Source organism: Neofelis nebulosa, chromosome 6 (genome assembly GCF_028018385.1).
Source record: "Neofelis nebulosa isolate mNeoNeb1 chromosome 6, mNeoNeb1.pri, whole genome shotgun sequence".
Classification (NCBI taxonomy): domain Eukaryota; kingdom Metazoa; phylum Chordata; class Mammalia; order Carnivora; family Felidae; genus Neofelis; species Neofelis nebulosa.
Window position 1 is genome coordinate 15103092 of NC_080787.1, and position 12505 is coordinate 15115596.

Sequence of the window (12505 nt, forward strand, 5' to 3'; positions counted from 1 at the left end):
TTATAGCTTTTGAAGGTGGGTCAACAAGGAGCCAGTCTGGACTCAGAGGACTGACCAATGGAGAGAGGATGCACCAAAGGTGAGTTCAGATCAGCTGTGGACCTAGCAGAAGTTTCCAAAATGGCTACTTGTGACTGTTGGTGGGAATTTAACATGTGCCCTTCCCTTTCTCATCTCAGCCCTCCCTTTCCTCTCCTACAGCGTTCTGTAAACGTGTCCCCTTTTTCTGTACTGCTCACACGGATAGGAAGTTTTCGGTGACCATTGCTGAAAAATCTAAGCAAATGATCTGACCTGTCTTGTTTAGATCTGACATATGAACCAGCCACTGGATTCCTCTTTTCCTTAGCTTGCAATTAAGACAGCTTCTAAGAACTGCTGCCTTTCTTTTTGCCATCTCAGTTTTTAATGCTTTTCAAAGGATCCGGTTCTAAAGTTAGTGATGGCACAAACGAAGGGGAACAGGCAGCTCCCTTTTGCTTGTAAACCCAAACTGAACCTTAAGGAAGACGGATGCTGGTACCTGAGGAAGCCTGGCTGCAAAGGGAGGGCCCAGAGGGTGTGGAAGGAGTTAAGGGAGAGGCATATTCCCGGTGAAAACAAGAAAAATGGCTTTTCCTTCCCAATTGTCAAGTCCTAGTGCTTTTATTATAGATTTGTCTCCTTACCACCCAGCGGGAGAACGCTCCCTGATTGCAGTCACTGAAATTCTGCACGGGACCCTCTGGCATGAGACCGACGAGGGATTACACTCCGATATTAGCAAGCATGAGGCTAAAATCATTGATCGCAGCACTTCAGCTGCAAGGGATGGGCCTAAAAGCAGGTGTTTCTTGTAGGAAGTGCTTATGAGTCATTGCTGACTCACAGCGGGGGCAAGATTTTATGACCAAGCAAGTGAAAAAGAGTTGGTTTAACTGTTACTAATTTAAAGCATCTAAGTTACGGCTTGGATTTAATTGTGGCTGGTAGAAGCTGTTTGTTGCTTGGTTCGCGCCTCTGGGGAGCCCGATGGTCTGCTTTGATGTTTTAATTCTATGCATGGTGTATATGCTGGAGCCTAAACCCTCATGTGAGAGGTGGTTTTCCCTCACTGGGGGTGGTGTGTTTGAGTAGGCTTTGCTCAGTGTCTGCAGGGTTGCCTTAGTTTGTTTGGCAATACTGCCTATTTAATATTGAATGTAGAGTAGTGTAACTTCAGTCCTATTTGCTTTGGAGAATATTTGAAAAGTTCTTTTTGGTTTCGAAGAACCGTATTTTTGGTAGCCCACGATAGTCTATTGTCTATATGATGGATCCAAACAAGGTGAGATATACTGAGGGCATCGGCCACGGGTTATAAGTGCCGGGTTAAAGTCATCTTGTTAACTAATCATTACATCTGTTAAATCAACCTGGGATAATGGAGAATAAGGATGCATTAAATCCAGAATTTCATTTCAGGTAAGTAGTCTACCTTCCTTTGGAAAAAGATCCTGATGAAAAGAAAAAGGAAAAGGAAAAAAATGCTTAATTTCATTTCTGCTCTCTTTGGAGTAAAATGAAGTGCACATAAGAGGAAAACATCCACATGTTCCACAAGCTGCTGGTTCGTCAACTAGTTGTTGGTTGTTGTAGATTTTAGTGAAAAATGGGAATTCCTAAGCCTGCTGTTTACAGAAACTTTGGATAACTGATTACTTCCATGCCTTGATCCATAAATATTCATATGAGCAAATGTATTTATATTTGGCCTTGAGGAAGGAAGGTGTATGTGAGCCTTTGAAAAATGACTTAAAAAATAAAATAAAAATGATTTTTTTCTTGTAGTTCACAACTTTTAGGCCTTCCTTATTGCAGGAGTAAAGACCTCTGTGTGTTGTGGCAAGAATACTTTTGATGACCAACTTCAGAAAATCTTTAGACTGAAGGATCCTTTTTTTTTTTTTTTCCATTCGTAAATTTTGGAGAAAATACTGCATCTGAATACTGTGTTGACTTCATAGCACCTGTTTAAGAGATCGAGCTATTAGAAGTAGGTAATCAACTTAATTGTTTTTGTGATTTGTCAAGTAGAGAGCTGTTATTTCTGTTATTATAGTTTAGGAAAGGTGAAATCTATAGATTTTACTCCAAGTTGTCTGACCTCTTTGCATGCATTTTGGATTTGGATGCTAACCTGGTACTGAGAGCAAAAGAGAATATTTGCTCTTAGAGTCCATTCCTGCTTGCTTTTCTATCTCAACAATGATTTTGTGAGTGTTTTGGAAAGCAAAAAGTGATAGCAATTCTAAGGAAGTAATCTGATATTTCTTTTCTCTGCTCATAGGCCCTGGTATTATGAGATGGTTTATTCTACATCCATGTTTTTTGTTTGTCATGAGTTCACTCTGAAAAGAAAATTTGTACAGATAAGGATATTTGGGAATCAGCAAAGTGTTGTTTCTTTATTTTTTAAAGTTTCTTTATTTATTTTGAGAGAGAGACAGAGTGTGAATGGGGAGGGGCAGAGAGAGAGAACCCTAAACAGGGTCTATGTCCTCAGTGCGGAGCCCGACATGGGGCTCGAACCCGTGAACCATGAGATCGTGACCTAACCAGAAACCAAGAGTCAGATGCTTAACTGACAGAGGCACCCAGGAGTCCCAAAGTGTTCTTTAAATATCTATGCGCAAGTATATTTCATAACTAATGTTTAGTTTCAGACTCTTAACATACTAGATGTGCTTTATAAGTTCTGGTGGCATGGTTAATTTCTTTAAACGGTGCTTTTCAAATGTCATGCAATACGAGTCACCTGGTTATCTTGTTAAAATGCAGATTCTGATTGAGTAGGCCTGGGATGGCAGAGACCCTTTACAAGCTCCAGGGACTGGGGGTGCTGCTTGTCCTTGAGTAGCAAGAGGCTAAAAGACACATTTTAACTGGTAGGTTGTGCCCTTCCTATGGTGGTGATGTGGACATTTGGGTTGTCAACATGTTAATTCATAAAATGCTCTTGAAAAGAAACGTCTTAATGAGTTAGGGTCTGATAAACTCAAGCATTCTCTGCCAATGCTTTTTATTTTTTTTTTTATTTTTTTTTTTTTAATTTTTTTTTTTCAACGTTTTTTATTTATTTTTGGGACAGAGAGAGACAGAGCATGAACGGGGGAGGGGCAGAGAGAGAGGGAGACACAGAATCGGAAACAGGCTCCAGGCTCCGAGCCATCAGCCCAGAGCCTGACGCGGGGCTCGAACTCACGGACCGCGAGATCGTGACCTGGCTGAAGTCGGACGCTTAACCGACTGCGCCACCCAGGCGCCCCTGCCAATGCTTTTTAAAAATGAAAAGCCTTGGTACTTAGTGCAAGCAAATTGAGTTTTGCAAATATTAGAGTTTTACATAGCTTGCAACCTTAGTGATGAGTTCAGTTTTTTTGATGTAACTGATTAATTATATTTTTAAAAATGAAACGAAGCCCATAGATTTCTTATAGAGGATGAATTTACTAGCATGTGTTTAGAATTTAGAATGTAGAATTTTGGGGGGTGAATTATTAGGGCTAAGTTCTAGTGGTTAATACACCATAATGCAGTAAGCTGTAAGACAACTCAGTAAAATGGTGAAGTCTGATACACCATGTGAACAGAGGTGGTTTTACTGTTTTGTACAGTGACATATATTAGAAATCACCGTAGTAGGCTCTCAATAAATGTTTTTTTTAATATTTAGATTATGTTTATAAATTGTTTATAACTATCCACTTCTTGTTTTAGAGTTGATCTCCATTGTTCATGTTCATTCTGGTTTATATTTGAAAATTAGACAGAAATGTGTAATCCTAGTTGATTCATTAACTGTCTTAACTGTTAGGATGGAATGGGTCTTCCTGAATTTGGTTTTTATTGCATCCAATAAAACTGAATTTCTATTCATAATTGGTAAGTTTAAAATATGCCTTAAACTATAATGGAATGTATGTAAACACATCTATGTCAAAGGCTAGTATACATTGACATAAATAGGAAGAGGAAAAATCTTGATTGACACGTTAGAATTAAGTGATATAGGTAGTTAATCAAAACGTGATTATATTAGTTAATTCATTTAGTTTTAAGTATTACTTTATTCCCCAAAGACCGAGGACACAGTAAGTTAATGAGAGCATGATGTTGTACATCTTTAAATATCTTCTCAATGCTATGGCCCCTCTTCCTTAAAATACCTAAAATACCTAAATACCTAAAAAACCCCAATAACTTCCTAGAATCTCAACCCCATTTTGGATTTCTCTAGTTGAGACTGAACTGTAAAATGAATCAAAAACAAAAAAACTAGTTTCACCTTATTTTTCTATGTAATTCTTGGTAATAATTATCACATGAAAATGTGTGTAGAAGATCATAGAGATCTATCTAAAACTGCTCTCAATAAAATAATAATTTCAATAGACATCACAGCAGATACTTCATTTTATGTTAAGATAAAATAAATGCGTAATTTCTAACTTATTTTTTAGAAGTTTATTTAGTTTTGAGACAGAGAGAGACAGAGCATGTGTGGGGGAGGGGCAGAGAGAGAGAGGGAGACACAGAATCCTTAGCAGACTCCAGGCTCTGAGCTGTCAGCACAGAGCCCAACGTGGGGCTCAAACCCACGAACCGTGAGATCATGATCTGAGCCAGGGTCAGAGCCTAACCGACTGAGCCGCCCAGGTGCCCCTGTAATTTCTAAATTCTTATACTTGTCATCTCTGAATACTCCTTTGGACAGAATTGACTACCTTTTGAAGAATATATAAAGGCTGTTTTTCAATCTAGGTTGGGCTTAGACCATTGCATTTCTGTGAAATTAGTGGAAGCGTCAGCAGCCTCTTCATGTGGTAATTTATAATTGGCAGTTACTATATTGTATGGGGGGGATAAAGAAGTTTCTTGGGGGCCGGGGGTGCTAGCAGTAACAGGCTTTTCATAAATTGAGATCTCTCCCAATATAACCAACCTTTCTGGCTGAAAAAACTGGGTCCAGGTTCGAGAAAAGTGAACTTGGGCTAATCTTTGTTGAAAACTTGGTTATTGGGAAGAAATTCTTGTCCTTCTGTTGTCTTCTGTGAGGTTCTGCCACTTGATCTTGGATACGAATTGCTGTTAGTTTTTTTCTCCTTATCCTTCACACTATTCTTTTGTTTCCATGATATACGTTGAATTCTATTGGTCTTGCTAACATGGCTCCTCTCTGAATTTGGAGGCCTGATTTACGATATCCCTTTCACTCAGGTGGCCCTGCTGAGGTACTCTTCATTGCCATCCTACTGCATAACCACACGTCCCCATGCCACAATGGAGGTCCTTGCATTTTCAGGTGATCCTAAGCCACATATAGGAGTCTAGTCTTTCCAATGCTATCATAGCATAAAGTTGGCAAATATCCATTCTCACTATGCAGTAAGGCAGAACCAGTGTCTAAACATTTAAGTCAGTGTGGAGGCCATCAGAGAGGTTTCTAAAGTATGCCATTTTCCATTAAGGTAGAAAATCATTTTTTCAAAGAAAAAATATTTTAAGTCGTAGATAAGTTTCTAAATTGGCTACAAAAATGACAGAGTGAGGGTAAGAGCATGGGCTTTGGAGTTAGGAGGAGGAGAAATCATTCAAATACTGACTCTGTTATTCTGAAATAATTTTTAAAATTATTTTTTATCCCCTCAATGCCCAGTTTCCTTATTTGTAACATGAGGGTAATAGTTCCTCTAAGGATTGTTAGGATTACATGAGAATCTCTCCATAACATTATCATAGGGATTTGTTCATGATACTCTTGAATGCTTTATCAGGAATAAATAAATGAATTTGAGAAGTAATTAATTTGTTATGCACTATAGAAAACAAATACATGCAAGCTAGGTAAGATTATAGAAAGCAGTTTAGCTGTATTAATCAGTGTATTATTTATTACAATAAAATAAGAACAGTTGACATTGGTATGATTAGCTGTAGTACGTACAGAGTGAGTGCTCTGTGTTAACACTGGTCCATGTGTTCAGGATCTGGAAATGAGAAAAAAAAAAAAAAATCCTTCATGGAGTTTAAAACCCGGGTGGGGAGGAGTGAGTTTCTCTTAAAATGCCCTCAATGAAACAACTCAAAACTTAAGATCACTTCTCAGAGCCACTGCAATTTTGTCGAGGTCTAAAGACTGACGGGAATAGAAGTTAATAAGAAGGAAAAGGATGAATACAGAAGATAGCTAGTTCATAACACACAATTTATTAAGTGATACTTTCCAATTCTGTGAACTACTGAACCTTATTGGGTTTATAGGGATTCAATTCATCATCTATAGAGATTGATTAATTGTAAGTTCTAAATAACAATTATTTCCTTCCTCAAAAGCCTATTAACTCCTAATATGGCTGGAATGATTTCAGGAATCCCTATTACCAGTCCATGTCATTTGATACTTTTTTCCAATTTATTTTTTGATACTTTTTTCCAATTTATATATAGTCTCTGTTAGAGAAATGTTCAAGAATTATTCGTATGTTTGAATGCAGGCAGATTCTTTAAATTTTATAATCAGAATAACTTTATTATAATCCATTCTCTTACTAGTAATTCCTAACTGAAGAATGAGTCCTGTACCAAAAATGCTTGAGGAACTCTAGGTTTGGGGATTGTCGCTCCAAACTGAAATTCAGCACAATGTTGTTTTCAAATCCCAAACCTATGCACAAGAAGTTACTTCAACTTACAGTGAGGCTGATACTATTTCAGGGTAAAATTAGGCTGTAGGAAGTTTTGAATGCGAATTTCTCTTGCCTCTTATTTTTTCTTTGCTGTCAAGTCTGGTAACGTTTCCAATAACTCAGTAACATGAATGTGGGAATAATGTATTATTTTTCCCTTAAACACTGTTTTACTTCAAAGAAATAACTGTAAAATGGGGCAAATAGTGGAGATAAGGCTAAAGGGGGATGTGAATTTTTCCGTACTTCCTTAAATCTTACCAATTTTCAATTCTGAAGTTTCATCTTAGGTTGGCCCAGCTCTTTTGCATATCCTTTTCAAAGCTTGAATATGAAGTCTGTCCCATGCAGACATCAAACAACGGGCCTCTAAGAAAGGGATGATTTTTGAGCCCCAGCCTGTTCACTCTCCTGTGCTGGAAATTCTGAGTCTGGTAGAGTGAAAAGGGAAAATGAGACATGACTACAGTTCAATCTTCTATATTCACAGCCCAGTGAAATATTCAGGTACAGACGTTCCCTGGCTGAGCTTATTAGGAACTACTTGACTCTGCTTGTCAAATACCTAGTTAATAACTGTGAAAGAGAGACCATTGTATTTAAGAAGGATGAGGTGCTTCAGGGGAAGGAGCACGTCTACCTGACGAGTCTAGTGGGGAGTTAGTGGTAGAGCCTGGCACGGAGGTAGGACAACCAGGAAACAGAAGAGGAAGTAGATTCATTTTGTTTGTCATATTTGGCAACTTTTTATAGTCTTGGTGATTATGGTCAGAGGTGCCACTGAAAGCCATTTGCTCTATAAACCTATGCCTGATGCAGCCTGTTTCCTTAGGTGCTGAAAGGTACTACAAAATCCAAGGTACTGTAAGTTTGGTCTCACAATTTGACTTACATGATTTATAAGAGTGATTTGCATTGTGCAGTTTGGTGGTGGAGATGGTATGAACATCTTAGAGTTGATTTGTATTTAATAGCTGGATATTACATGCTTTCTAAGTAGTTTTATGAGCTATATATATTAATCCTTTCATTAGAACCACCAACCAGTTGAGGTAAATATTCATTCTATTTGCAGATGAGGAAACTGAAGCTTAGAAAGAGGATCAGTAACTTCCCCAAGGCTACACAGCTAGTAAGTGATAGATTTGAAATTAAGTCTGTTTGACTCTGAAACTTACAACCTTTAAGATCAATTGTCTCAAATGGAGCACTAAACCTGTTTTTTTACAGCAGATTTTTTCCCTCATTTGTTTACTTGTCTCAACTCAGAAAGTTGGGTTACAAGTTGTGGCTTTGGGTTCCCTGGGGCTGAGTGTCCTTGAGCGTGCCACCTGAATTCTCTGAACCCCTGTCTGGTGGGTTGAATGTGGGGGCTGGACCACATGACCAAGAAGCCTTTTCTTTTCTTTCAATTTTTAAAATGTTTATTTATTTATTTATTTATTTTTAACGTTTTATTTATTTTTGAGACAGAGAGAGAGACAAAGCATGAGCAAGGGAGGGGCAGAGAGAGGGGGAGACACAGAATCTGAAGCAGGCTCCAGGCTCTGAGCTGTCAGCACAGAGCCCCACGCGGGGCTCCAACTCATGAACTGTGAGATCATGACCTGAGCCAAAGTCGGATGCTCAACCGGCTGAGCCATCCAGGCGCCTCTAAAATGTTTATTTTGAGAGAGAGAGAGAGCACAAGCCGGGGAGGGGCAGAGGAGACATAGAATCTGAAGCAGGCTCCAGGCTCTGAGCTGTCAGTACAGAGCCTGATGTGGGGATGGGGGCTGGAACTCAAGAACTGCGAGATCATGACCTCAGCCAAAGTGTGAGGCCCAACAGACTAAGCCACCCAGGCACGCCCCAGCAAGCCCTTCTGACCATCAATTCCTACAATCTCTATTCTTTGTGGGATCAGTCTTTGATCCTAGCTCACTTACTCACTTTCCTAAATATAATGCCTTCTATTTGGAGCAATATATGTATACTTTTATTACCGGTAACCTACCACTTACGTCTGATGTGAGCTGCCTGCCTGTGGGTAATAATTGTAACCATTTATTGCAGTTCTTGCCTACCAGGACAGATACTACGTCCTCTACATGAACGATCACTATGGTTCCCATTTTACGGAAGATGAAGCCAAGGCTCAGAAAGTTTTGACTTCTGCAAGGTCAAGCTAGAGAGCGGTGGGGCCAGAATTCTAGTCCTTGTGTTTGACAGCAAAGCCCTTACATGTTAATGGGACATTAATGAAACCGTATACATTTTTAAATTCTGCTTTAGGCTTAAAGATCACCAACATTGCTTTTTCAACCATTAAAAAAAATTTTTTTTTATATTAGCTCCTGTCTTCGATTTTACTATCTGTTGACTTTCTGCCCGCTTTACCAACCAAAGGGGAAGTTGAATGAAAAGAGGTTATTGTTTTTATGCTAAATGCCTCTGTCCAAGTCTAAGTTTACAGCTAAAAGCAATAAAAAGGACGGAGCCCGCGGCTTTGTGCCTCTGCGGGAATCCGAGGATCTCCTTCCGCGTCCTCCTTTCGTTCTTCCGCTGAACTACGCTTCCCAGCGTGCCGCGCGGCCGAGAGCGCGGGCTCGGCCGGCCCTCCCTTCCTCTTTGCCTATCACTCGGTCGCAGTGTAATGATGCAAACGCGTCGGGCGCTGACGAGTGACGGCGTTCTGGCTCGCGACCGCGGCGGCGGCCTTAGCAGCGGCAATAGGCGCAATAGCAGCGGCGACTGCAGGGACGACGACGACGACGGCGGCGGGGCGGGCGCTGTGCGCAAAGGGGAGGGGTAGGCGGGCGGCGCCGGCGGCTTCAACTGCGGCAGCTACGGCTAGGGCGACGAAAGAATCCCCATCAGCCGGCGGTCGAGTTAGGCCTAAACAGCGCCTGGAGCTGATCGCGCTGTCCTCTGCGGGGGATCTCCATAGAGACCGTGACATACACAGAGGCGGGGGTCCGCAGGAGGCTGCCGGACCGGAGCCAGCTCCTCGGCCTCAGTCGCCGCCACCGCCTTCCCTGCTGCCAGCGCGCATTTTCTCTCCGCTCCTGCTCGAAACCTCGCGGCTCCTGGTGTGCCTGTGCCCTACTGTGTGGGCAGCGAAGGCGGACTTTTGGGCTGGGGCCGGGCGGGGGGGGGCTCTAAGGCCTCCACCTCTGCCTCTCCCGCCCCCTTACCCGCCCCGACGCGGGAAGCGGCGGAGGCTCCGCCATGGCCTCGGGAGCCGGAGGAATAGGAGGGGGCGGTGGCGGCAAGATCCGGACGCGGCGTTGCCACCAGGGGCCAATTAAGCCTTACCAGCAGGGGCGACAACAGCACCAGGTATGGAACCCCGACGCGGTGGTATCTCAGCGGGTTCGGAACTCAGCGGGAGGGAACAGGCGGCGTGGGGCCCTGGTGCCCCACGTGGAGCGGACGCTAGGGCCCGAGGAAAGGCCCGAGCCAGGCGGCGGGATCTCAGGCCGCCGGAGTGGCGACGGGAAGTGGGCTGAGACAGGCCCATCTTTGCGGCACACACGTGTGGTTCGGGCCGCCTCTCCCCGATCTTCTGGGCCAGGGGCTTCCCCAGACAGGCGCAGGGCGGGAACAGAAATTCTAGGCCCACATTGCGCGCATTTCTTTCGGTTTTGGCGGGGATTGGGGGGTTTGAGGGTATTACTCACGTCCTCTCCAGGGAGAAAGGAAGAGATGTGGCTGGAGGCCCATAGGCTTGCTGTTTTCTAGTCTCCCGCGTTTCAGTTTGTGTGGGGAGGGGGCTGTCCCAGGCAGTCCGCTTCCGAGGCACCCGGGGGTGGGGATGGGGCGCTGTTACACAGAAAGTGGAATAACTTTGTTTCATGCTATTAATTAATTCCGCGTCTCCCCTGCCGGTGTCCTTCGATCTGAGAGCATCCACTTAGATTTTTCCGCCCCTCTCCCATAACCGGATGATAGTTACCTAGGTCCTGGGGCATTTTGAAAGTCCCTCTACACCCTTACGTCTTTTCTCCGCTGCGAGACTCTTCCCTCTCCTCTTCTATCCACTCCCTCCCCCCCCCCCCATTTTATTTTGGAGGCTAGAACTGGCTGTTACGCACAGTTGACCGGGACTCCAGTTCTGATCTCATGCACGAAATATTTTAATATTACGGGGCGTATTCTAGAAGTTTAAGGTACTTTTGACACCCAGGAATGTTGGTGGTCTTCTCATTAACCACCTTGTGCACTCATGGGTGTTTGAAGTATGAAAAGGAGTTTATCCTAATTGTAACGATACATTTGATTTTGAGAAAATATTATTTTACAAAACTTATTTGTTTATTATGGGAATTGAATAGGAAATGTTAAAAAATTATTTTAATACAAGTCATGTATAAAATTTGACAGTGAGGCTAAGGTGCAGGTGTTTGTCTTAAGGCTGTTAAACAAAAGTATGGGGAAAGGGTCTGGTAACTTGTTGCATCCTATTAAAGGTAGAATTCCTAGATTGCTTTATTTTGGGTGATGGTGGTATTGAATATTTTAACATGTTTGGTGATGATGTTAAATTGTACCACTAAAACGCAAATTTTTAAAAGTAAAATTGGGGGGAAATTTTTTAATAGTAAAAATTGTGGTTTATAATTTTAAGTAGCTAATGGCTAGAAGTCGTGACATTACTTTTACCTCCCAGTAGGTTTCCCCCAGATGTATACAGAAAGGGCCGGTTTTTAAATTTCTTTGTGAGGAACAGGGGTGGGGTATTGCAGGCAAATTTAAGATTAGAATTCAGGTCACACGCCTGGCCATTTAACCTAATCCTTTTGTAGAATGGAAGTTAGACACACATGCTTTCTGTTTCTCTTGAAGAATAAATGTCTTTGAGTTCTCAGATCTTCTTACAAGAAAGTTACTATATAAAAAATGAGATGTTTTAAGTACATGTATTGGAGGATCTGGACAGAGTTTAAAAAGGAGTTAATATATTCCAGGTGGCAAATGTTACAATCACAGCTTATTTTTAAATGTACTTAAGATAAACTAATTTGGGGGAATGATGCCTTAACAACATAATACTTATGATCCAGATTGCCTTAGATCGGATGTGATTTTAGGCTGTGTAGTTTTAAGACCTTGATAATTTATCTTTTCCCCTTATCTAAAATACTTCCAGCTTCTTGCCCTAGCCATTTGAAAACATTTTTTTAATGTTTATTTATTTTTGAGAGAGAGAGAGAGAGAGAGAGAGAGAGAGCGCGCGCGCGCAAGCGCACACTGGAGGAGCGTCAATGGGGGAGGGGCAGAGAGAGGAGGAGACACAGAAGCAGGCTTCAGGCCCTGAGCTGTCAGCACAGAGCCCTATGTGGGGCTTGAACTCGCAAACTGCGAGATCATGACCAGAGTTGAAGTCGGGCGCTTAACCGACTGAGCCACACAGGCACCCCTTGCCCTAGCCATTTAATTGAAAAAGAAAATACATTTTAGCTTTTGAATTGGGATTAAAGATGTTTGGGGGTTTCTTGATCAACACGGCAGGTGTTACTTAATATTGGCAGAAAACACCAGAGAAAAGTATGCAGGAGTATACAAATGCTCAATTTTTAACAATCTAAAAATAAAAACTGTCCTTAGTCCTTACTGGAACTTTTGTGGACTTGTAGACTGCCTGCTGGCTGTCTGCTGTCTTACGTTGTCTGTCACCTCTATGTTTTGCAGCAGCTGCTGAGTCATCATGAATAGCAAGGAGCTTCATGACATGGCATGTTTTATACTAATGTTATTTGATTAAATGTCCACGGGTTTCTGGGCAAAAATGAAGTTTTGGGTTGTGTAGTAGAGGG

General features: G+C 42.0%; 1 protein-coding gene and 1 long non-coding RNA gene across 10 annotated transcripts in view; one reads left to right on the plus strand and one right to left on the minus strand.

Moving 5' to 3' along the window:
- NUP153 (nucleoporin 153) overlaps nucleotides 1-12505 on the plus strand; it is an 86079-nt gene continuing 73574 nt past the window's right edge. For 4 of the 9 annotated variants that reach the window (XM_058732909.1, XM_058732912.1, XM_058732915.1 and 1 more), the window contains exons 1-5: nucleotides 1-79; nucleotides 2800-2906; nucleotides 5239-5323; nucleotides 7540-7566; nucleotides 7783-7839. In XM_058732909.1, the coding sequence (XP_058588892.1) occupies nucleotides 5294-5323; nucleotides 7540-7566; nucleotides 7783-7839 (114 nt within the window). In that variant the 5' untranslated portion in view covers nucleotides 1-79; nucleotides 2800-2906; nucleotides 5239-5293. Of the gene's footprint in view, nucleotides 80-2799; nucleotides 2907-5238; nucleotides 5324-7539; nucleotides 7567-7782; nucleotides 7840-9514; nucleotides 10029-12505 lie in introns of those variants that run through there. The other 5 variants (XM_058732911.1, XM_058732914.1, XM_058732910.1 and 2 more) reach the window with 5 other exon arrangements.
- On the minus strand, nucleotides 5867-9382 carry LOC131513741 (uncharacterized). Its single transcript, XR_009262757.1, has 2 exons — nucleotides 6969-9382; nucleotides 5867-6008 (listed from the first exon to the last, which is right to left on the minus strand). It is a non-coding gene; the product is annotated as an uncharacterized LOC131513741 (long non-coding RNA).